Source organism: Ailuropoda melanoleuca, chromosome 2, assembly GCF_002007445.2.
Source record: "Ailuropoda melanoleuca isolate Jingjing chromosome 2, ASM200744v2, whole genome shotgun sequence".
Classification (NCBI taxonomy): domain Eukaryota; kingdom Metazoa; phylum Chordata; class Mammalia; order Carnivora; family Ursidae; genus Ailuropoda; species Ailuropoda melanoleuca.
In genome coordinates this window covers 153,923,275-153,949,852 of record NC_048219.1, presented here as the reverse complement: position 1 = coordinate 153,949,852, position 26,578 = coordinate 153,923,275, and the positions used below count along the sequence as shown (strand labels likewise).

The 26,578-nt window shown below is 33.0% G+C and overlaps 1 protein-coding gene across 4 annotated transcripts in view; it reads left to right on the top strand.

Moving 5' to 3' along the window:
* The window catches only part of TFPI (tissue factor pathway inhibitor), a 63,450-nt gene extending 38,229 nt beyond the window's left edge, over positions 1 to 25,221 (top strand). For 3 of the 4 annotated variants that reach the window (XM_034654830.1, XM_019808972.2, XM_011236040.3), the window contains 5 exons: positions 1,716 to 1,754; positions 5,700 to 5,876; positions 7,070 to 7,255; positions 22,436 to 22,615; positions 23,322 to 25,221. In XM_034654830.1, coding sequence (XP_034510721.1) covers positions 1,716 to 1,754; positions 5,700 to 5,876; positions 7,070 to 7,255; positions 22,436 to 22,615; positions 23,322 to 23,425 — 686 coding nt within the window. In that variant the 3' untranslated portion in view covers positions 23,426 to 25,221. Of the gene's footprint in view, positions 1 to 1,715; positions 1,755 to 5,699; positions 5,877 to 7,069; positions 7,256 to 18,741; positions 18,767 to 22,435; positions 22,616 to 23,321 lie in introns of all 4 variants that reach the window. The other variant, XR_004623524.1, reaches the window with a different exon arrangement.
* The last annotated feature ends 1,357 nt before the right edge of the window (positions 25,222 to 26,578 follow it).

Sequence of the window (26,578 nt, the reverse complement as noted above, 5' to 3'; positions counted from 1 at the left end):
AAATGGGAATTAGTAAAACATACTCTCATTACTCCTGAAGACATCATTAATAAATGTTATGTTCTAAATAAATATAGGAAAAGATAATTTGGATAATAACTTATCTGTTTTTTCAGACTATAATTGGTTGGCATAAATACCAATTAAATAGGGTGTCCATGTTATTTTCAGAATCCTCAAAGATAATCATTGGTATTACAAATACATTTAAATTCCAGTGTGCCAAAACACATATCTGCGTTAGTTCACATGCATGCCAAGTAAATTAATCCAACTTGGAATGGAATCAGAAAACAAACAAGCTATCTCTTTTAATATTTCATGAACATTGAAATCAAGCATTTCTATGTCCCCATCCAATGGCTACTGTCAGCAGGCAAAACAGTAAAAACGATTATTTAGCACTCTAGTCTGATGTACTATTTATCTGTATATATTCCTTCTTTGCCCTCCTAAATTAAAACTAAAACAAATTAATTACATAAAATATTTCAATGTAAGCTTATTATGACAATCCACTATCTAATTGAAACACATTGACGGTTACTTACAATGAGAAAGACTCCTGAGGTTCCTTATTTCCATGTTTCTATTATTACATAGGTAAATACACCAAAAAATTATACATATTTGGAAAAAATTAATAAAACAACTTTACATGCAAAAGGAGAGCTTTGCCTACATAGAAAACTAAACACATTTATATTTCCTATTCTCTGAAATATTTGGCTTGCCTTTTTTCTCAAAATACAATTAGATATATATGTATATATATCTTTTTAAAAAGACTTTAATAAAACTTAGAAAAATTTTAAAAAGAGGCCTCATTACTTTCTTTTTCAAAGATGTTTTATTCTCCAAAGAATAACATAACTGCTGATTTTTGGCTGAAAGGGGCATATAAGCCAACTCACTCCCCCAACCCCCTGTTCTCCGGCCATACAACTAATTACAAACTGCCTTCACCAAAGCTTTTTTCTGCAAAACAAGTGATTATACAACAAACATCACTCAGCCTTCCTAATGTTTACATGAGCAAATTAAAACTTCACATATTATATTGATTTGAATTCTATTACCTATCATTTAAATTAGAACTTAGAATCTATACTTGAATCTAGTGGGTCAAAGACAAGTAGCATTCTAGTTTTTGAGTGGAGTAATTCCATTGATTCTTTGAGGTTAAATCAAAAAATATGTCACAGATACATTTGCTTCATTTCTCTTCTGTACTTGGAAATAATAATAAAACTTGTGATTGGGTTGAAAAATGCAGCAGGGGAAGGAATCAGGAAAGGAGATAACTCTGGTTTCTTCCATCCCAAATACCAATTCCCTATAGAAATTATCTGTTTTGATACGCAAAGTATGCTGCTTGAATTACTTTTATATTTCACATTATCTTAACGATTTTCAGTCCTAGGTGTTTTGAATACTAAATGTAGTTCACCATGAATTCTTACTTTTGTCAATGTGTTAGAAAATTTCAACACCAGTTTTGAGACATTATGTTAAAATGTAGATGGACTCATATTTATAAAAATTAAAATTATTTAATCTTTAGAGAAAATAAGAAATTTAAGCTATTTATTGACATTATGTATAAGAATAATTTTAATAATAATAAATACATCATCCTAGTTAAATTGAAATTTATATATAACTAATTTATATAAATTGTGGTAATTGATGCACATACTGTTTTTTTCTTGCAGCTTATCCAAAGACTAAGACAGAGGCAACATTAGAAAAAGGTAAACATTCATTTATATGCTAATTAGAATTTATGTAAGACACTTAGAAATTCAATTCTTAGTTTCCTACGATATGGAGTTCATCATAAATCCATATGATCTTTGAAATGGTGCTATTTCAGTGGATATAAGGAAAAATTTAAAATAACATATATGATATTTGGTAAGGAAGTCTTCAAACACTATTATTTACTCTCATTCTAATGCAGCATGATATTTAGTATTAGATCAGTCTAATTCCACAGCCAAGCACATTCTATTTTAACATCTCCTGAACGGTAATTTAGATGTCGCTAATCTTACTTTAGTTCTCAGATCTCTACTCCATTGATAATTTCAGCATTGTGTATCTTTAGCAAGTTATATCCAGTATTTCCCTGAATTGATATATATCTTTGAGTTGTCAAAGTCCATATGCAGAAGTAAATGGATATATTTAACAATAAGTGATTGCTCTTGTCAAAATTTAGTATTTGCATACTTTTTATTTTGTAATTTAAATTATTTATTGGATTTAACTAAAAATTTTCTGATTAATGTGTTATGTTGGCACATGAAAAATATATATCAGTAGATCAAGAAAGACACTCTTTTTAGTGAAGGTCTATAAACTGACTTGGTCCAATTACCACTTATGTCATTTACATTTGAATGAGAAAATACTGAACACAGAGATCAAATTATTTAACTTGGGAAATGAAAGAGTTACAAAATTCAAAGTGTATTTTAATTTTTCTGACTTAATTTTGTGAGAAAGAGTTGAAAGCTTTGTGAATGATAAGGTTTACTAGACTTTGAATCAAAATTTGTAAAATAAATTTAGTGGCAAAGTTTGTACAAACACTATCAATGGATGTATTTATTTACAAATTTTGAAATAGCTTTCTATAAATATTGAATTAATCTTTACAGAAATGTTCAATGTTTCAATTAAATGAAATTCATTATCTGTAGTATCAAAGAATGCGGGATATTTACAAATAGAGGGTTTTATCCACCAAGTAAAAGATGATATTTTCATGAAAGGAAATACCAACATTTAAATGTTAGGGTATTTTTTCAAAAATGTGAAACTAGGAAAAAAATTTATGCAGGTAAAATTTACTATAAAGTTATGATATTTAATGTATATTTAATGATTTGGAATTTGATCATTCTTTTTCTTCTACTAATTCATATTAATTGATATTTTTCCAAAAGTGCAGTATTTTATTTTTACCAAAGTTAATTGGCTCCAAACAGTCAAAAATTGACAGCGTATGAAAAACAATCTTATAAATGATAAAGCACAGTATAAATTACTAGGTGTGAGGCAAAAAAATATGGTATGCACTATTTCCTTGACTGTAAAATGAGCACATTAAAGGAAATAGAGCTCTTTTACCTTTAACAAGTTCTAAATCTACATTTTTTTAATGAGTTTTGTCAGATTGGCATTAACTTGATTAAGAAAAAAATATAACATTTCCTTAGATACAAGGTAAAAATGCTCTTCATTCTGTGTAGGTTTATGGATTTCTTAGTCATCCTAGAATAGTGGTAGTTTTAAAGAGCAAAATAAGGTCTCCTCAATTTTGATTATAACCTACTCAGTTCATTACATTGCTTTGCTCAGTGAGATCACCAAGTCTCCAGAATCCCCAGTCTGTAGAGTTCAACTTCAGCTTTATAGGAGATATGACAGTAAGTAGGAGACCAAGGATGAGAGATTTGCTGGGTCAAAGGAAGAGCAAAGATCAAGAGGCAACTTGAATGAATACATTTGACAAGAGTCAGGGAGGTAGGTTGGAAAGTTGCTTGGCTGAGCAGGTGGTCAGAGGGCAGTAAGGTAGATATGTACTTAATTTCCCAGTTAGGAGTTTCTCTTCTCTTCATTCTTAACTGATATTATATATGGAAATTAGAAAATAAAGCTGATCTATCAATACTATTCACATGTGTTAAAAAATGTTCAGATGCCAAAACCCATTCATAATAAGGACCTCTAAACATAACCACTTCAAGCTAACTTTGTGATGTGCTTCTTAGTATCAACATTGGAACAGTTACAAAGACAACCTCTTTGAAATAGTTTGGTTTAAGACAATTGTCAAGTATGCAGCCTCAAACCAAAGTTAATAGTAAAACTTAATGTGGCTTGTGGAAGTTTGTCTGTAGCTGAAAATCTGTATTCTGTGTTTTAACTGAGCATCAGTCTAGAGCAAGGATTGTATATGCAGATTTGGTATGAAGGTTACTTTATCTGAGGACTATGGGGCATGAATTTCTTGATTTGTAACCTTATTTTAAACTTTAGGCCCAAGGGGAATTATTTTACAAGTGTGCAATTTCAACTTCGTCCTAAAATAGATTTATGTCCTAGAATGGGGCCTCATAAATAATAGCAACTTCTAGTTGCATAATTTCTTAATTATACTTCTCAGCATAATTTCTTATTGTTTTCTATTCCTTACATGCAATAAATTTTACCTACTCCTTTTTGTTAAACATAGAATTCTTATATTATCTGGTAAGATGATTTAAAATGTCATAAGAAGTACATATTAAGGCCAAAACAAATCAAAATGATAGTAATTGAATGTATTTTTTCCTCATTCTCTTTTAAAAAAGTATTATAAAAATTTAAAGAATTGGTTTTTTTTCCTTGTCCCATAAATTATACTTAACCACAAATTGTGACTATGGGGATAATAGTAACATTCACTTTGAGAAACATGAGGCAATAAACAATAAAAAAATAACTTTCAAATTGGTACTTTGAGACATTATAGAAGATAGGTATTTTACACTACATTAAAATAGGATGTTTTATTTAATAAAACAATGCTCTCATAGAAGATCAGTCTTTCTAAAGATTTGCAGTTGTTGCAGAAATCATTAACATTATTAAATATCTGCTCTTTTTATAGTAAAATACTCCTGAGTGTTGCTTCCCTGAGATAGGACGAGTTGCTTTAAAATGTAAAAGGATACTACAGTTCATTTTTGTCACTCTGATAATATAGTTGCAGGGGAAAAAAATGGGGAAATTGTAGCTTTGCCTAATTCAAGCCCCATATATCTTGTAATGATAATTTTGAAAATAAATTTAATTTTCTTCTTTACAGAGTATGCATGTAGACAAGGCTTGTAATGTAGATCACAGTGGCACAAATTGTGTGACAGCTGTGTTTAATCTGGTTTGGAGCACTATCAAAGAATGGGCAAAGAAAGCCTCTCCAATCCCTGAACATGTATTTCCTTTCTGCCTTTGCACTGTTGGAGTCACTCCAATGCCGGGAAGAAGAAAAACAAGAGACACAGTGGTGGAGGATGTCATGCCTAACCTAATACAGATTCCAGCATAAGAATTCAGGAACTTCTAAGAATAGCATGAAAGCTTCCATACGCCTCAGAGCTTCTACTCCAATATTTTTTAAATTGAAACCATTGTAATGAAGCAACACATTATACTTCTTTCCCTAACAAGACCCTACACCTGAAATATATGAAATATTTCTAGATCATTCCTAAATGTCAACACATTTAAGCCTAAAAAAAATAATTGAACCAAAATTTTGCCACAGTATTTTGTAATATTATGAATTTTTGAATATTTCTTCCAAACCAAGGGTAAAATAACAATATCTTTTACTCTTTCAATTCATGAAATAGTTGATAGTTAGTGCCCTATTAATTTACTATGAGAAATTTAGAACTTGAAATTCCAGTAGTAACAATGTGTGACAATAGATACATCTTCCTTATTCTTAATGTCACAATAGATATAGAGGACAATTTTAACATTGTGCGGTTGTGGATAAAGTTCTGTTTTTACCTTGTATCTTTAACTTTTCATGTTTACTCCTTAAATAACTTCAACTTAGTTATTTTATATATTTAATCAGCATAATTAAATTATTCACAAGAAAGAATATTGCTTTCTGACATTTTTATAATTTCCAGAAAAGCCAGATTACTGCTTTTTGGACGAAGACGGTGGACTCTGTCGAGGTTATATGACTAGGTATTTTTATAACAATCAGTCAAAGAAATGTGAAGATTTCAAGTACGGTGGGTGTCTTGGCAATCAAAACAACTTTGAATCACTGGAACAATGCAAGAACACCTGTGAGGATTCAGGTAAGTTTATTTCCCATCTCATTTTACTTCATTTACAACCATTCTTTAAAAAATAAGGCATCTTAAAGGATGTTCAAGTTTACCTAGATTTTGTTTCAGCCAGACAGATGAAGATACATTAGCATCCACTAAATTTGATAAAAATTAGTCACTGTGTTAACTTAAAAAAAAAAAAAAGGAACAGAAAATTAAGAAATGTATAAGGGAGCTTATTTCCATAGATTTATTTTAAGTTACATCATTTTTCTTTCCTGAGAATATTTTAGTACAATGTAAGCATAAGAATAGGGCTGCTGACCAGTGATGGGTATTAAGGAGGGCACGTATTGCATGGAGCACTGGGTGTTATAGGCAAACAATGAATCATGGAACACTACATCAAAAACCAAGGTACTGTATGGTAACTAACATAAAAAAAAAAAAAAAAAGAATAGGGCTGCTGAAATCCGTTAGGTTTATAACATTTGAGGACAAATAGTTCTTTGGAATCTACCACCTAAAATCAATCAGTTTTACCTGACCATAAAATTTATTAAAGGATTGCCTTGAACTTTAACTGTTACCGTTTTTTGACCAAGAACTACAAGTTACATTGAAATATGATCTTATTAACGATATGTATAGAGATTTACTGCTCATTAATTTAACATAACAATGTGAATAAAATTTCTAAAAGTCTGCTCTTTTTTTTTTTTTTTTTTTAATTTATTAGACAGAGATAGAGACAGCCAGCGAGAGAGGGAACACAAGCAGGGGGAGTGGGAGAGGAAGAAGCAGGCTCATAGCCGAGGAGCCTGACGTGGGGCTCGATCCCATAACGCCGGGATCACGCCCTGAGCCGAAGGCAGACGCTTAACCGCTGTGCCACCCAGGCGCCCCAAGTCTGCTCTTTTTAAAGATTTATTTATTTGAGAGAGAGTGTGTGTGCGCGGGCACACCCGCACATGGGCTGGGGGAGGGGCAGAGGGAGAGAATCTTGAAGCTGACTCCCCGCTGAGCGCCTAGCCCAATGGGGGGCTCGATCTCAAGACCCATGAGATCATGACCTGAACCGAAGTCAAGAGTCTCAATGGACTGAGCCACCCAGGTGTCCATAGATGACTACTCTTCTTAACACAACCGCTGTGCTTTACTTTGTATAATTATGAACTTATGACAATGTTGTATTTTAGTTGGCTGTATTTGTTTTCCAGAGAATGATCTTCAGGTGGAAGAAACTGTGACTAATACAGTACTGCCTGAGTCTACGGATAGTATGGTACCGCTTAGTTCTGTGAATAGTATGACACCGCTTGATTTTACGAATAGTGTATCCTCGCTTGATTCTGTGAATAATGACTCCGTCACTCCCCAGCCTACCAAGGTTCCCAGCTTTTTGGGTAAGGATCTCTTTTTTTTTAAATTGCTCCCAGGAAAATATTACGGTAACAATAGAAGTGGAATGTATATTAGAACTTTGCTTTTTAAAAGAAATATAGATCTTGTTACCTGATAATAGGTGTGTTGAAATACTGAGATTCAAAATGTTTGTCTTTCAATCCCATAAGGATGATAATTTTCCTCTATTTTAAAGTATGCTTTGAAGAAGGCTTTTGATTATATATCACATGAAAACTTTGCTATGATATTTAACTCTATGCCAAATTTATCTTATAAAATAATGCTCAGAATTATCAGCATCAATGTCTGATGGTAAATTATGATAATGGCAGCATTGTGTCAAAGGCAGTAAAGTGCTCTTTAATTGAGCATGGCATTGGGCAAGGTCTCAGGTGTTTAGTCACAGGACAGATTAGGAATTTCTTGAATAGCCATCACCAAAGATTGTGTCACTCTGAAGGGAACTGTCTTTTGGATTTCTGCAAAATTCTTCCCTGGGCTATACCCTGTCAATGTATTTATCAAATTTAAACAGACATACAGGAAACATGCCCACAAAAAAATGCAGAGCTGGAAAAATAGTAAAAATATTGGAAAACAGAATCAGAAACCACAAATAATCTGGGCAGTTAAAAACAACCGAGAGAGCTGAAAGTTAACAGGATAAATATAAGCTCCTACCTAAATTTAAAAAATGGAGTGTGCTCATTCATGAATTGGAGATTTCACTTAGAAGCAGTCCATGTGAAAGTTTCAAATGTAAAGTTGAAAAAAAGTTAGAAAGAGTTCTGTAGCTTAAAATTGTAGCCCTAGGGTAAAAAGAGACAGTGTGTGGAGCAGGGGTTCTCCACAGCAGCCATGTGTCAGAATCAAATGGCAATCAGAATCAGAAAGTCTTTGAGCATCTCTCTTCACAACAAACAAGTAAGCAAGCAAGCAAACAGCAGACAGAAGTTCTGCCCAGATGTATTTAAAGCACTGCAAATGTTGACTCTTCCCTATCTGGAATGAAGGATGTAAATATCAAGTTCAGTGCCACACTGACCTGATCGTGTCTGTGGACTTTGCCTTCAGCCCTGAATGCCATACCTCAGAAGTCACAAAGAGAACTGGAAACATTTTACAGAAGGACTGGAAAGTATAAGGAGATGTGAGATCCAAAGAGGGAACATTATATATGTTCTCAGTACTTGTAGCACTATCATGTGAAAGAAAAATTAAGTCTGTACATCCCTCACCCTCAGTCCTCTCTATTTCAGTCCCCTCCTCCCCACATCCTTACCCTTCCTGTTTCCCTCAACCCAGCCTAAGGATCAGGATTAATTTGTGAAATCTAAAGTAAAGGTTTCTTTCTGTAAAGTGTTTATTTTTTAATGTGAGGTCTTAAAAAATCAGTGGTTGCCATAGGAATTAAATTTCCTAAGTTGCAGTCATTCAAGCAAGGTTCCAATAGCTCTTGAGGTGTCATAAATGGCATATGAAATTTCAGAGGGAGTTTGAAAACAGTATGCCTTCAGGTCCTTAGATTAGATTAGATTATTAGAGCAGTGAATTCAATGCCAGATGAATTTGAGTCTAGTTTTTAAACACTATTTCATTTGTAATAATGATAATAATAAATATCTTTGTAATTCTGATTTATTATCTGTAAAATTAAGTAATTTCATTGCATTGTTTCTTTGTGTCCTTCCAGCCCTGTGTCTTTCAGTGACATTTTGTTTTATCCAGTTAAGTATCACATGTTGAAAAGCATGCTAAATCTTATTGTGTGAAAGATGTGAACATTTAGAATAACAAACTTAATGGGTTTAAAGAGACATGTGATACAATATACCTACTAATAAAATTAATGCATGAAATCAGTTTCCAATATGTTTCAATATTTTTTGTTTGGATTGCTTCACTAATTCAAATAGAGATCTATATTCATTTATCATTATAATGAATGGAGTAAGTTAGGAGAAAGTTTTTATCAAGTATAAAAATCATGATTTTTGGCATGCACACTGACAAAATAGAAAGGAGGAGACAAAATAAATGTGAGAAAGTAAATGAGTTTTAAATACTGTCCGATTAATGTCCTAAGTTTTTATGTAGCTGTGCATGAAAAGTATAAAAAACAAATTAATGGTTATAACAGTAAATAATTAACTAAGGAAACACTAAAAATTCACAACATGAATTTAAAAGAAAACAAGATTAAGAGGATTTTTATTTAAAACAGTAGACATTTAATGCTTTCATAGTAACTACATTTAAAATTAAGGAAAATCTTCCTCTTTTCCTTGTCTAGAGAATTATTTTCTTATTGTATATATTTGTCTCAAAACCTAAATTCCTCTAGCCAATTTGACCCCTTTTCTTCTTTTCCTAGGAATATTCATTTCTCATTCTTTTGTTTTGTAACATTCCTAAGTTAAAACATGAAATAATGTTGCAATAGCTGCTATAGAAGTTTGATACGAAGAGTGGCTAACAAGAAGGGGGACAATGAAGCTGGGCCCTCACTCTTTTTAAGATCTACTCGATCCCTTGTCCACCCCATCCAAGATGCAGAAGGTGGAAATGCAGCTGTCCCTCTTCACTAAGACCTAGATGATCCCTTCTCTACCTCATCCAAGTAGCATAATGTTGGAAGGCAATTGTGCCCCTACTTTTCTTATACCCAGACTATCCCTTTCTTACTCCACCAAAGGCTTTTGCTGAGGTCAATGAAGACACTGCTGATATTCCAGCTCAAAAATAATTACATCTGCCAGTCTTGCAATTATATTAATCTGTTTTATTATAATTTAAGAAAATAATAGTTCTAAGTTTATATAAAACCTTGTTGTTCAAGGTTTTAGCAAATGCATAAGGTTCTCTGGATTAGTTTCCTTTGAAAAGATGTAAATTGTTTCAATTATGATTCAGTGCATAGAAATAACAACATGCAACATGCAATAAAAATTGCGCGCAAGCTTGAGAATTTTTTTCCAGTGAGCCCTTTGACTGAAGATATTTGAATGCTTGCTAAGCACAACTGAGGTTTAATTTTCTCCTTTTATTTCTACTTTTATTTCCAGATTTCATTATTAGCAGGCTATATAGGTGATCTCAAAGATTGAGCCTTGCTCTTCCTTAAAGAGATTTTTATAAAATCTTTTGTAAGCACATCCATATGTACAAGTGAGAACAAATTATTTGTGTTTGGATTGGCTGAATTAATGAGTATATCCATGTAGGTAAAAATAAATGTTTGTTCTCACTACATGTGTGAGAGAAATCATTCTAAAACAATCCCTCTAAAGATGTGTAGTTCTGTGCATTATCTTCAGAATGAAAAACTACCACAATTAGTTTTTCTTGACTTTTCCCTTGTGATTAGTTAGGACTATAACATAGTAGTTAAAGACTGAGTCTGAAGAGTTCGGGTCAAATCCCAGTTCTTCCACTTATTAGCTGTGCAACCTTGAGATATTTTTTAACCTCTCTGAACCTTGTTCTCCCACTGTAAAATGAGGATGGTAATAATATAGTACTCACCTTATAGGTTTTGTTGTGAGGTAAAATCGGTTAATATACCTGGCTAACTTAGCACAGTGCCTGATACCTATTCCATGCTATATAAATATTACTCATTATTATTACCTCTGGGATTCAGAGCAATACCCTTAACTTCCTAGGCCTTAATTTCTCACCTGCAAAACAATTATTTGTAAGTTCCTCTTTGCAGAAGTTGATATTTCAGACACTCATAAGATCTCTACTTATTCAGATAAATGCATCAGTTCACATCCAGTCACAAAACTACAATTAACCTTTAAAAAAGAACTCACAATAGACCTAAATTAATGCATATATGGAAACACACACAGTTCAAATGTGTTTTGTAGAAACAAGTTGAGAATATTGTCATGTAGAAGGATCACGGGGCTTTGAAGCCAAAAGAACTTTGCTTAATTTTCCTTTGTCTTTTTAAAGCTTCCAGCTTTCCAAACTTTCAGAGTTCTGCCACCATTTTCCAGGTATTTCAGCTTGAGCACTTGGTATTCTCCTCTGATCACCCCCTCCTTCTAGTCAGTCCCTCTATTGCTTTTTCTAATGAAATGTTCATTCCTGTCTACTCTGTTTTCAGTCTACCTGTTTTGTTCAGACTATCAATCCTGTGTGTTTTAATTATCTTCACAATCTTATGTCATCTAAACAGAGACACTAATGAAAATGAAAGGGGGATGCTAAAAAAATGATGTACTTTCAATATACATATATTGTCAGAAAACTGGGTCTGTCATTTTGGTGGATAGATAAAATAAATTTATTTTAAAAGTATTTCAGTTTTCAAAAAATCACATATTGTTGGGACATGACCTACCAAAAAAATGAGCTTGGATTAATACTGGCTCAGGCAAACCAGGTGTCATAGACATGGGATAGATATCAAGGACATCAGATATACTCTCTCTCTCTCTCTCTCTCTCTCTCTATATATATATATATAGTCCTATATCAGACACATTAAATAATACTTTGCTGTATGTATGGATATAGACATGCATATATATGTGTGTATATGTGCATATGTGTGTATATGAAGAGACAGAAAAGACAGAGACAGAATAAGGGAGTCATATATGACATGTATGAGATATAACATTTTTGACATTGCTGTCCTACTTTCATACATCCATTACGGTCAGAGGATCTTCAATCAAATAAGTTTACATATTTCTCTTGCTTTACAGAAAAATAAAAAAAAGATACATTCTTTGTGTTAATTTAGCCTCATCCACTTGTCTTAGATTGGTCTGCATTATCTGTTAGCCCTCTAACTATTCCAGATTTTTGTCTCACAAAATACAAGATTTTTTTGTCCCTTCCAGATAGACATTGTCATTAAGTAGAACTTACCTACTCTGTTATTAGTAAACACAAATTACCCATTCTTATGGCTCCTGATGTTTGGTTTCTCCTTCCTAAAATTCACTGGCCCTCCTCATGTAAGCTGCCTTTTCACTCCAATAAGGAAGTCTTCTTCCTCTCCCTTTCTCCTGGGTTCCTATTTTGATTCCCTTAATGCTTATATTACTTGATGCTGTTTTAGCTCTGCCTCACTGACTAGATTACAAGTTTTTTGAGGAAAGAGACCAATGTTTATATGTTTTGCAGATCTTCCCTCCTTAGTATTCAGATCAGTGTTACACATTTTTTATTTATTGATTTTGTGATCTGCAGTAATAAAAGAACAAATGATAGTTGAAAGAATGTTGACCATATTTACCAAGTCCTTCTGACCACCTTCTGCATTCATGCATCCATGTCCATTTAAGGGTAAGGTAGCATTTTATGCACATGTTAATATTTCTGCTTTATATCATATATGTGATGACTTTGATAGCATACAATTAATAAAGTTTTAATATTTATGTGCATATAATTAATATAGTCCTCTCAATAGAGCTCATTGGTAAATGTCTATCAAAGAAAAATTAATGTTCTCAAGTGTTCATACTGATTCTGGGCTTTTTTTAAATTTTTTTAAATTTTATTTATTTATTTATTTATTTTTTTTTTTTTTAAAGATTTTATTTATTTATCTGACAGAGATAGAGACAGCCAGCGAGAGAGGGAACACAAGCAGGGGGAGTGGGAGAGGAAGAAGCAGGCTCATAGCGGAGGAGCCTGACGTGGGGCTCGATCCCACAACGCCGGGATCACGCCCTGAGCCGAAGGCAGACGCTTAACCGATGTGCCACCCAGGCGCCCCTGGGCTTTTTTTTAAAGGAATTATTTATTTGTTTTTCTGTAATTTTTTATTTAAATGAAATTTAGTTAATATACAGTGTATTATTAATTTCAGGGGTTAATTTTGTGATTCATCAGTTGCATATGATTCTGGGCTTTTTGAATGGACCTGACCCACTGATTAAAAAAGTGATTTGGAGTGCCTGGGTGGCTCAGTCCATTAAGCATCCAACTCCTGCTTTTGGCTCAGGTCATGATCTCAGGGTCGTGAGATTGAGCCCTGCATCAGGTTGTGCGCTCAGCGGGGACTCTGCTTGAGATTCTCTCTCTCTCCCTTTCCATCTGCCCCTTACCCCCCCATATGCTCTCTCTCTAAAATAAATAAATCTTTTAAAAAAGTGATTTATTTTCTTGGTTCTCATAGCATCTTTACTTCTCTATGTCAACTCTTAATAGCTTCCTTGGGACTACATCAGCTATATGCTATTTTAGAAAAACAAAATCTTGAGATAGACTTCAAAAGCCTACCAGCAACTCATTCTCGCACTTGGTCTCTAACACAGAAAAAAAGAACACCTATATATTTGACCTAGTCCTTATTGCTTCCTGGCAGCCACTAAGTCAAGGGAAAATGATTGGGTATCATTCTGCAAACCACTTAGGTACTTGAGGCCCTCTCTCTCCTCACTGTATTCAATGCATAGCCTACTGGCCAGATTCCATATACGTGTGAAAAAACGGAGAGAAAAGAAAACATAAACATAAAACATAAATATATATACATATATATATATATATATACATATCTTTTTAAAAATTTTGGTTATCATTGGCCTTTTGCAAGAGATGTTATATAAATGGCCCAAATGAAAGTCAGACACCACCACTGATGCAGTTAATTTATAGATTTGCAAGAAAACATTGTTGCCTATTTGGCCTCTTGTTGAAGATTTGCTTACACGTTACAACCACGGAAAGTTTCTGCAAAGAAAATATCCCGCATAATCTAAAGAGTTCCACAGTTAATCACTAGTACTGCCAACAATTCTGAAAAACCCCACTTCATCAAAAATCCACTTAAATAGTCCCCCAAAAGCATCCTGTTTTTCATAATGTGTTCTCAGACCCAGAAGTATAGAAACTTCCCTCTTAATTTAAATATGCCTGTATGGTGAATCTGGTGCCTTATATGCTGATTTTCTGACAAGCTGGCTCTCTAAAAATAGGTAACTTGTGGAGAGGATCCATAAGACCTTCTACTTCCTGGCAGCAGGGCTGGTGAGAAACAGAAATGTAGCACTTCCCCTCTGCCAAGACTGCTGCCAGCCAGATACAGTCACCCTAGGTGACCACTGACTGACTACTTTTGCTAATCCTTTTCTTCCTGGACCATCTCTGCTTTTAACAAGGATACATTTTTTGTCCTAGACATGCGATTCCTCCAGAGAAGTGTTTTTGAAATTTGAATATACAGATACCTTTAAAAGAAAAAAAAAACACAGACTTCAACTTTGTAAATCAAAATATTTTGTATGATGTTAATTATATAACAAGTAAAACACTGTATCTCATTATGTATCTGACCATTGTACAACCATCACTCAAAATTTATTCACAAATACAACTACAAACTAGTGAATTAACAATACTAATTTGATTGTACTCTTAACTGAAGTATAGTTGACCTACAATATTTTATTAGCTTCAGGGGTCCATTTATAGTGACTTGACATATATATTATAAAATGATCACCATAAATCTAGTTACCATCAGTCACCACACAAGGTCATTACAATATTGATTATACTCCCTATTTTGTACTTTACACCCCCATGACTTATTTTATAAATGGAACTTTGTACCGCTTGATCACCCCTACATACTTTGCATATCCCTCCATCCCCTTACCCTCCTACAACCACAAGTTTGTTCTCTGTATTTATAGGTTTTTTGTTTTTTTAGATTCCAATATAAGTGAAATCATATGGAATTTGTCTTTTTTGGGCTTATTTCATTTGGCATAATACCCTCTAGGTTCAACCATGATCTCACAAATGGCAAGATCTCATTCTTTTTTATGGCTGAACGATATTTCATTGCCTGTGTGTGTATATGTGTGTGCGTGTGTGTGTGTGTACACATACACCACATCTTTATCCATTCATCTATTGATGGACATTTGGGCTGCTTCCATATCTTGGCTATTGTAAGTAACACTGCAGTGAACATAGGGGTGCATCTATCTTTTCAATTAGTGTGTTTGCTTTCTTTGGATACTCACTAGCAGAATTATTGGATCACACAGTATTTGTATTTTTAATTTTTTGAGGAACCTCCATATTGTTTTCCAAAGTGGCTACATTAATATACACTCATCAGAAGTACATGAGGGTTCCTTTTCCTCCACATTCTTGCCAACACTTGTTATTCCTTGTCTTTTTGATACTAGCTATTGACAAGTATAAGGTGATAGCTCATTGTGGTTTTGATTTGCATTTCCTTGAGGATTAGTAATGTTGAGCCTCTTTTCATGTATTTGTTAGCCATCTGTAGGTCTTCTTTGGAAAAATGTCTATTCGGGTCGTCTGCTCGTTTTTTAATTGAATTGTTATTTTGGTGTTGAATTGTGCGAGTTCTTTATATATTTCGAATATTAACCACTTTTTAGATGCATCATTTGCAAATAGCATCTTCCATTCAGTAGGTTGCCTTTCAGTTTTGTTGATTGTTCCCTTCACTGTGCAGAAGCTTTTTAGTTTGATGTAGTCCCACTTGTTTATTTTTGCTTTTGCTGGTTTTGCTTGAGGAGACAGACTCCTACAATACTGGTAAGACCAATGTCCAAGAGTTTACGGCCTATGTTTTCTTTCAGGAGTTTATGGTTTCAGGTCTTACATTTAGGTCTTTAATCCATTTTGAGTTTATTTTTATATATGGTAAAGAAAGTGGTCTGGTTTTATTCTTTTGCATGAGCTGACCAGTTGTCCCAAAACCATTTATTGAAAAGACAGTCTTTTCCCCATTGTATATTCTTCCTTCCTTTGTCATAGATAAATTGACCATATAAGTTTAGGGTTATTTCTGGGCTCTTTTATTCCATTGAACCGTGTGTCTGATTTTAGGTGACACATCCCTATTATTATATGAATTTGGTATTAACTGCTATAGAGCAGGTTAGGAATGAGGAATAGGTTAGAAAATCCTGTGCTACATTATGTTGTAATTCTCTGACTACCCTACTTCTGTTTAAATAATGACCAATTTTTGCAGGAATAAGTTTGAAAAGCATTTTTGTAAAATACATTATTAGGAAAATCCCACTTCTGTCTTTTCTAGGGACACAGTGGAATGTGGTTTTTAGTCTTCTATCACATCTTATTGCTATTAAATGGATATCTTACTGGCCAATGCAAATATGATCACAGAGTACATAAACACCTCGAAATAGAAGTAGAACTTTGGTCTATTTCTAGAATCAGTCCAGGTTGAATATGCAAACAATTTTTCTTGCCTTTAAATATTTGAGCGTTTTCAATACTGTTTGGTTCAGCACTCTTACTCCCAAGACTTGTTTCCAGTTTCTTCATTTGATGACCTATTTTGATTAGATATCTTTTTGCTGTTCAAACTTGATAAATTCCAACTTCACGCATGTAACTTAGGGTAAGAAATATATAAGACATTCTGAACCTGAGCTCCAAAGAAGAGAATTTGAAAATTGGATATAAAAGGAAGTTGTGACAGCTTTCTCTTTATCTGATAATTATTAAATTATCTTTGCTTAGTTATTTTTACTTTCTAATTAGTTTTCAGAAGACATATCATAGTGGTTAACAGCATTGGCTTATGGACAGAAAGATGTGGGTTTAAATTTCAGTCCTGCAATTTGCCAACTCTTTTTGTGGCCTTGAAAGAATCACACAACTCTTGGCCTCATGTTCCTCATTTGTTATATGTGGAGAGTAATAGCTCATAAAATTTTTGATGATTATGATGACATATATAAAATTCTTATCTCCATGTTTAACATACAATAAGGGCTCAAAAGTATTAATATTTGCAGTTTTGATGATGATTACCCAGTGTCAATGGAAATTTATAGTAGGAAAAAATACTCAGGAGTATCATTTGTATACATTTTATTAGTGATAATTTTTTAATATAACTAAAGCCTGTAACCTTGATCTGAAGTATCTTCATTCAATATACTTAATGCTATGATTATCTGAAATGATATAAAGCCCTTCTAAAATTCAAACATAATTATAAAACACCAATACATATTTTGTGTCTTTGGATCATATTCTCTAATCAGAGGACATGTAAACCTGTGTTTCCAATTTTATCTTATGATCTGAGGCACAAATCAATTATACTTCTCAATGTCAGTCCAGTTCAACAATACTGAGTGGCTCCTATATGATGGGAATTGTCACAGGGACAAGGAGTCTGAATAATATAAGATGGTTTTGTTCTTTACAGACATGCCTGTGAAATGGGGTGAGGGGATAGATACAAAGATGACTTCAATGCCTACACTATATTGCTAAGACAGAGAGCTGTGCAAGTGCTGTGGGGGGACAGACTCATGATATTGTACTTTCATTGAAGGGTGTCAAAATTAAAATTTGTTCTTTTCTAAACCTGGGATCTATCTTTTATCTAACATCCTGGATATATTTGTTTAGATGCTGGCTAATGCATGGGCATAGTTCACAATTCTGTCTTTATTCAGGGATTTTTCTAAGTAAAGCTACACTGAAAGAAAGCCAAGAGTCTTTAGAAATATCTGCACCAGTGTGCAAGGATGCTCATGAGCCATTAATGTGGAATTGAAAAAAATAGTCTACATCCATATGAGTAATGGGTTGATTAAACATACTGTAGTCAATTCAAGAAATGAACACTGTACATATTAAAAAGAATGAAATATATATGAACAAATATGGAAACATTCACAGAATATTATCAAGTATAAAAAGACACAGAGTAGTATGCTAATATATTTTTGCCCATGCAAACAATTTGGAGGAAAATATACACCAAAACATTGATAATGGTTAAGGGACAGGGGTCAAATTATTGATAACTTTTGTTTTATATTTGTCATACTTTTGTATTAATTCAGTGTCTTACAGTGATAAATTATAATTAGAAAGTTAAAATCTCTATATTTTTCTTTACTAGAAAATTATGGGAAAAAAGAAGGTGTTATTCAAAGGAAAGATTTATTATTCAATTCCCTAAAACACTCTCAGAAGACAAAAAATTTCTCAGCCATTCATGCGGTAATTCATAAATCCTAAATTAGTTGGTAAAATAAAAGTCTAAATATTAGGTATGTAAAATGGGAACAGAAAGACACCATGGTAAGGATTCAAAGTGACTATAAAATTTAAAGTTTATAATATAAATTTCAGAGAAAATTTACATTAACTACTTTAAATATAAAACTGATTTTGGAGTGCCACCTTACAGTTTAGCAGCCATACTAGATCATGGCCGTTCCTGGCAGAATATAAGTGGATCCTGAATTCTGAAACCTATCATAGACCCTCTAAATGGAAGCTATCCAACTTGTTATTAATGGCGAGATCAAGACAGAATGCATTTGGTTATTAAATTCCCTTTGGAAAATGAACAGAAGTCAGGTTAGTGTCTTTTTATTCTATCTTAAATACCTGTGAATAATTATAATCTAGACCAAAAAAACTACATTGTACAACTACTTCAAAACCTTTATATTTTCTTTCATTGTAGATATCATTGTCTGGATTTTGAATAGGTGAGTGCCTATGTTTATCTAGAATAAATACATTAATTAAAAACAGTCAAGCTTATCTCCTCATGAGGTACAAGAAATTCAATTTCTTCACCTTTGGAGATCAAACTAGACTATAACCAAGGACTCAAAAAAATCTTAGAGCTAACATGTCCTTGAGAAACCATCTGCTTCATTATATTAATCATATTGTTGTTGTCTATGCTAAAGTAATCTAATGATAGTCTTTTTTTTTAAGAGGGAGAGGGGGGGAGGGGGAGGGGCAGAGGGAGAGAGAGAATCCCAAGCAGGCTCCATGCCCAGTTCAGAGCCCAATGTGGGGCTTGTTCTTACAACCCCAAGATCATGACCTAAGCCAAAATCCAGAGTCAGATGCTTAACCAACTGAGCCACCCAGGTGCCCCGATCCAATGATAGTCTTAACTACTTAGAGTTCAAATGATTTCAGGAGAAATAATTAGTTTACATAGCAAGTATAATTCATGTTCTGAAGAGTAATGACCTTATAAAAACTCCCCAACTGATAATTATTGTATTAAAAAATGTTTAAAGTTAACTGTAATACAACACTCTTAGAAATTAATTTCAAACTTTACCCCACTATCAAAATACTTGTATTCTTAGTGTTAGGAACCACAATATTTACTGGGTCAAAGGTGAGTTGTATTTCATAATCTGTGTAGGTAGTGATTAAAATCAGGGCAAACAAAGTGAGATAGATGAACAACTGTCATCAGGTCAGTCATGGACAGATGCTTTTTGAGTAGAAGCCAGTATCTGGTAAGAGGGACAATTCAAGTCTATAAACCAATACCCAGGATGTCAGAAGCAACACACCAGACATCCTCTGGTTGAGAGGTCAAACAGTTTCAGGTAGAAGCAATCTGATGCTTGGGACAAATTAACTGGTAGTGAAACTCTCTAATGGCATCTGTGCTGGTCAACTATCTGTTTGCTTTCAAACTAATCCCCTGCTTTCTTCTTGCTCTGTCCCATACATATGTTGTATCCTTTCCCTTGGCTTTTGAGTAGATTTGGTGAATGGCAGGCATTGTTGGAAGACTCAGTGACCAAAGGAAGACAGAAGCTAGGGTACCTCTCCCCACCAAACCTATAGTAAATCCTCCATGGTTTCAGAGCCTTCTCCATTGTTACCTCAGTCTGGATATTGTAGCCCCACATGTACCAATCTAGCTTTTTCTCATTTTGAAATAGCCTTGATTTTGTTATGGGGCCAAGTTTACTACAGGGTAACGGAAAAGAAGGATGAATTTACTTCATGTCATCAGAAAATTCTCTCTGTCCTGGAATAAGGAACTTCAGGTAGAACATTGCTCTTAAGACATAATTATTAACATTTGTAAAGAAGAAGTGTACAACTTACAGGTACATCTATATATATATTATCTTCAACTTACTATAGGCTAATAAATCTTGTATACAAAATGCAGAAGTGAAATTGAGGTATAAGTCATATCATCATACTCCTATATCAGCTCTGAAGTATCTGTGGGTGCTTGCTGAGAATTTAAAAAATAGCAATTTTCTCAGTTTCTCAAATTAGGCTAATTGTTTGAGGAGTATTTCTTTTGTTTCTGAATATACCTGATGGCTTTGGAAACTCATGGAGATAGAAGTGGTAGCAACTGATAGCCATCTCATATTCTAGGTTCTGGGTTAATGAGAATCCAGAGCATAAAAATTGGAAGAGTTTGCACAATAGTAGGGCTCTATCACAGTATTTCTCTATTATACTGTTAGAAAATTCCTCTTAACATAAACCATTATTGGAAGCAGGAGACTCAATAGTTTCTAGAAAGTTAAGCATACATTCTCACCAAAGAACATATTGATTTTGACTTATGATGGCAATAATCATGCACTATAACCCCCAAATAGAATGATGATGATGCAAAAGATAAATTAGACTATGTGATTTTGAATGTTTTAGTCTTACAGATCCGAAGGTTTTCTTTTAAAAATTAGTGTTTGTAGACCTAATCAAAGACCTAAATAATACAGTATTCTTTAGATGATTACAGTTCTTGAATTCTGACACAGAATTTTCATCTCTCTAAAATGTCTTATATGTTCTTTCTATAGTATTCCCACTCCTGTTTTCCAGAATTTCTTTATTATATGAGCCATTATATCAAGACACTCTAATCTTCATTTAAATTATCAAGAAGGCAGGAGGTAAATGCAGATTCCTATTTTTTCATGTCTAATTAGGATTATTGTTCATTAATTTGGATTAGATAAAATAATTTCTGCATTTTCCCCTCAAATCATTTCATTTTATTTCTTTTCTAGTCTTTTCATCTGGGGTTCACTTGCCTTTAAACCATTTACAGCTTTCTGCCCAACCTATTTGGCTTCATTGGCTGGATTCCTCAAAGTTCTATTTTCTGCCAATTTTGTATATATAGCATACACTCTTCATCTGCATTTGCTGTGCCCCATCTCACTATTTGGCAAAGCCACTAAAGTTTTCTTATATTGATTTCTCACTATCTACCAACTTGCCTGCAATACTGGTTTACTAATATCAAGTAGTTTAAGTCTGTTGCTAGAGTACCAGCTTCCCCTCATTGACAGGAATTGCCAAAAGAGCTAAAAACTACCATTGTACTGAAACTATTTCTCTGCTTTGCCTTAAGAAAATGAGTGATCCTTTTATTACCCTGGTTGCATTTTCTTTCTTCTGTTCCTAAAGTGGTTGGTCCCATGGTCGTCTGGTTTACCTGTAAATGTTCTATCTTACTGGCTTTAGCAATATTCCTTCTTTTGCAAAAACATCTAACTCATTGAGAACTGATACTTCAATTCACAATAAAACTATTACTTAATCAAATAATCTCTTCAGGGATCCTTCTCTGAAGATTAAAGTTAGAATTTGCTACACCTGAATTCCTATGTAAAATTGTGAATACATTACATCATTTAGAACTTTAATAAAAAAATAAATAAAATTAAAATAAAAAAACAAAAAAACAACTCTTCCTCAGCTTCAGTGCATATGTCATTATATGACGTATGTATAAGGATTGCTCATCAGGACTTTTATCCCCTGAAGTTGAATGAACAAAAAGAATGTGTAAACATTGATAATTTGTTAAAGTGAATATGGTTAACAAATTTTTATAAATTTTTTTATTAAAGATTTTATTTATTTATTTGACAGAGAGAGAGACAGCCAGTGAGAGAGGCAACACAGGCAGAGGGAGTGGTAGAGGAAGAAGCAGGCTCCCAGCGGAGAAGCCTGATGTGGGGCTCGATCCCAGAACCCTGGGATCACGCCCTGAGCCGAAGGCAGATGCTTAACGACTGAGCCACCCAGGCACCCCAAAATTTTTCTAAATTTTTGAATAGTGGTTTCTATTATGTACAACTAGTTTTTTTCATTATAAAGAGTTACCATAGCATCTCCCTTTAACAAATAGATCTACTTTTTTATTTATTAGAGATAGGTCTTACTGTAGTGGACAGTTGGAGATTAGTAAAGCATTTTTCTGGAGTTGAAATACATGAATTTCACTGAGTACTACTTTTATTCATTCAGATTGCTGTTTTACATAAATATACTATAAGAGAATAATCAAAAACAATAAATAATATGAAAGTTTCAGATTAACTATCATATGATTTACCATATTTTCTTGATGTTCTTAGAATTTTACGGTCCTTACTGGTGTCTGACTCCAGCAGACAGAGGATTGTGTCAAGCGAATGAGAACCGATTCTACTACAATTCAGTCATTGGGAAATGTCGCCCATTTAAGTACAGTGGATGTGGAGGGAATGAAAATAACTTTACTTCTAAAAAAGCATGTCTTAGGACTTGTAAGAAAGGTATGAAGGACATTTTTCCTATTAATTCGCTAGTGTTTAAGATAACAATTGCATTGAAATTATGAACAAATTTTAATATTAGAAAAATATTATAAAATTCTATTTATAATAAGAAACAAAATATTATAAATTTAGGTAATATATGTCCCCTTTTCAACTACATTTAGTTGATATTGCTGGAGATGTTAACTACAATTCCTCATAATGTGTCTTTCACAGAAAAATAATCTATTTGAAACGAAACAATTTATTCTTTTAATATTTACATACTAAGTTTTCATTTTAAATGATTATACCAAATATTTTTAAACTATCTTATAATACACAACATTTTAACGTAGTTACTAGTTTTCTTCTGAATATAAAAATGATGCATGTTTATAGAGTATTAATATATAAATAAAAATCACATATAATTCCACCAACCATATTCAGCCGCATGTTTGCTTTAAAAAAATGAGCTTGTATTTCTAACTGAAGATGAGTAATAAAAATCAGAAACATGCTTATTCATTTTTGCTAATTCTTATATATGTGAATGACTTCCTTAGAAATAGCTTGTTTTGCATAAAGACAAATTAAAGCCTTTTAAGAATTTTTTTTTTTTGGTTTTATATATTAAAAGATAATTTGAGAAAATTTTAGACAAATGTTTTACTGTATTACTGTATTATGCAAAATAAATTTGTTTCTCTTCCTTCTGTAGGTTTCATCCAAAGGATATCAAAAGGAGAATTAATTAAAACCAAAAGAAAAAGAAAGAAGACAGTGAAAATAGTATATGAAAAAATTTTTGTTAAAAAAATATAAATTTGTTACATTATTACATCAGTTCTAAATATTTTGGATGAAACTTTTCGCTATAATTTTTTTTCTTTCCTGAAATCCTTTTAATGAATATTTCCATGAATTTTCTATATACGTATTAACCACTATTAATACATTTGTATCAGAATTAATTTCTTTATCTAATCAAAGTGCATATTCAAGGGGTAACGACTATGAATTTACTTATTCTCAATCCCTTTCTATTTCCCATTGACTACAAATTATAATACTGGCCATATCAAATCAGTCCATTTTTTCATTTGGTGATCATCTGTTTGAGAATGTGTTGTCATTTATTTGTTTTGATCACGTAGATGATGATCTCCTTTATAGCCTATGCACAGATTAAAAAATACAGCTGTTAAAGATGAAGCAGTTTTTGGATTTCACATCTAAAATGGTGACAAGCACTTTCTTCTGTAAGGTTCACTCAATTATGCATTTAACTAGAGCTGGTAATAATACAATTCCATCACATGCTTCCCTTCCTAGACATACTTTTTCCTCCTTTTTTATAAACCAGTACCTCAGATCAATCTTGAGCCAAACCATTATCTGAACAAAGAGAGTCAACTCTATCATGTGCCTGATTTTGATTGATTTAACCACTTTTTGTTTGCTTATGACCCATTATATTAGTAAAAATGGTTGAATAGTTGTGTGTTAATTACAGATCATGGTAAGAAGCAGCTTGGTGGAAAGGGAAGTTGTTAGTGGCAATCAAAAGGAAATCATTTATGTACTTTCCAATTTTATTGTTTAACAAAATTTTCCTTTTACCCAAAATACTAAGAATATTTAAACCTACTGAAACCTATTATTTATCATTACACTTGCACATAATACAACCCAGTAAGTCATCTTTAAGGCAGAGGAAAAAAAAGTCATGTTATTTCTGTAGAAGAGGAAGATTCTACTAGAAAATCTATGTGCTATTCACTCTCAGTGACCTAACCTTTCCTTGGAGTTAATTCACTTTCTCCAGATCATACCTTTCCTTCTCTGCTCAGCTATTGCAGTCTGATATCTCAACAGCTTCCTGGACATTTCCATTTCTATAGTGTTCATCTCTAACTTTGCCTTTAAATTTGAACTTGTCATCTAGAAACAACTAACCACTTCATCCACTTAGTTTAGCTTCATGACTTTCCTCTAGCAATAGTAGTAGAATTCTGCCTGTTCCTCAGCCTTGAAAGTTTGAACCCAACTTTGACTTATTTTTCTTCATATACATATCTAATCAGTCTCTAAACACTATTGCTTCCTTTTTCATAAACTTAAGCTCCAGGCTTTTTGCCTCTACTGCATTCTTCACATCAGTATTGATTTAATTCCTAAGAATTAATTCCATATATTTCTGTACCACTCAAAAATCCATCAAGGACTCACTAGTTGGTACTTAAGCCCATCCCATTCCCCACATTTTTATTTTGTTATATATATTTTTGGACTTAACTAGTGCTCTCTTTCTTGACTATTTCACTTTAGTTAAGGGTATACACTGTTCACTGAATACATCTTTAATTACTCAGCTTATTCATGCTGATTTCCTATGTAAAAATATGACCTCTTCCTGACTATACACATGAATTCAGGGTCCAGCTGATGTGAGCTATACACTATGTTTTGAGGCTGAATATGAAGTCTGAAGATACAATTAAAAATCATTTTCATCCTCTGGCACAAAATTGTATCATTATAAAATAGTGTCAATTTGCTCACTTAAAAATTTTATATCTTGATTTCAAATATAATACTTATACATAATATATACATAAGTAATTGCCTTAAACTGGATCTTTGCTGTGGAATTTGAGACTTTTGGAAATCAAAATCCCTGTGAAATATGCTTTGTTGTCATTTATACATGGATAACAACACCTTTAAATAAAGGGCAATGTCTCCTTAGGTCAAGTGACTAGTTGCCACCAATGACATATAAATAACACATTAGTGAGTTGAATGTTCTCTCCAAAAACCATTCGTGGGTTCATTATTTAATCAAGAGAGACTCACACTGAGATAGTTTGCAATGTTTAATTCACGAGAATATTATTTTTACTGTGTTTTTAGAAAAGAAGCTCTCTGGTGGTACTGTCTTGCTTTGTTTTACATAATCAAATACATCTAACTGTGAATTTTATATAGAATTACATTATACAGCATTTATATATATTTACCTACTTTGTTTTTTCTATGGTCAAAATTAACAGATCATGCTGAGAATTACTCAGATGATTTTGGTTTTTACATTATAAGAAATAAAATCTTATCCTGGATAATAAAGTATAACTGTTATGAAGTTTTATACTTTAAAAAATTTTAGTGTCCTTCAGTTAATACAAAGATTGAGTCCTAAGACAAAGAAAAAAATTGTCCCATAAGCTCCAGTCGACTTTCACCTCTTTTACTGGAACTTGCTAATAATCCCCTTTCAATTACAAATGTGCTTTCATATACTAGGACATCTTATTTGTTGAACAAATTAATATACTATGCTTTACCATCCATACTCCATTCCATATGTATTTCTACCAATCATCTCACACGATTATATAAATATGATGTGTATATTTAAATATATTTCATGTAACTATACATTTTATAAGTGACTTCCAGTCTTGACTATTGAAGGTGTCCTGGCCCATTTCCATCCCAGAAGAAGAAAATGACATTAATCAACTATTTGGGAGAAATCTTGAGTTCTTTTAACAACCACTCCTGTTTTTGTCTTCTTTTTGTGAAGTTAATGTTTGAACTTCATTTCCAACTTTTGACTTTCAGTTCTTTCTCAAGACCTTTAGCATGAACATACCTGAATTGCTTTTCCTGTATTCTGCTCTATGGAACAGAGCAGATCTTGTTAGTCCCTTAGGACCAATCTCTGAACTACAACCACATTGCTACAAGACACATAGGTGTCTTGGCTAGAATTATTCAAACCACTTTTTAAGGGAATAGTGATACATGGTAATTCATTTCACGAGAGAGAGTGAGAGAGAGAGAGGTGTGCAGGCATTTAGTCATCAAATATAATAAAATAGAGCATTAGGAAAATGAATAGGATTTCCTCATCCAAAAATTCTGGCCAAAATTCCTCATCCAAAAAAATTCTTGTCCCCAAAGTCTAAAACA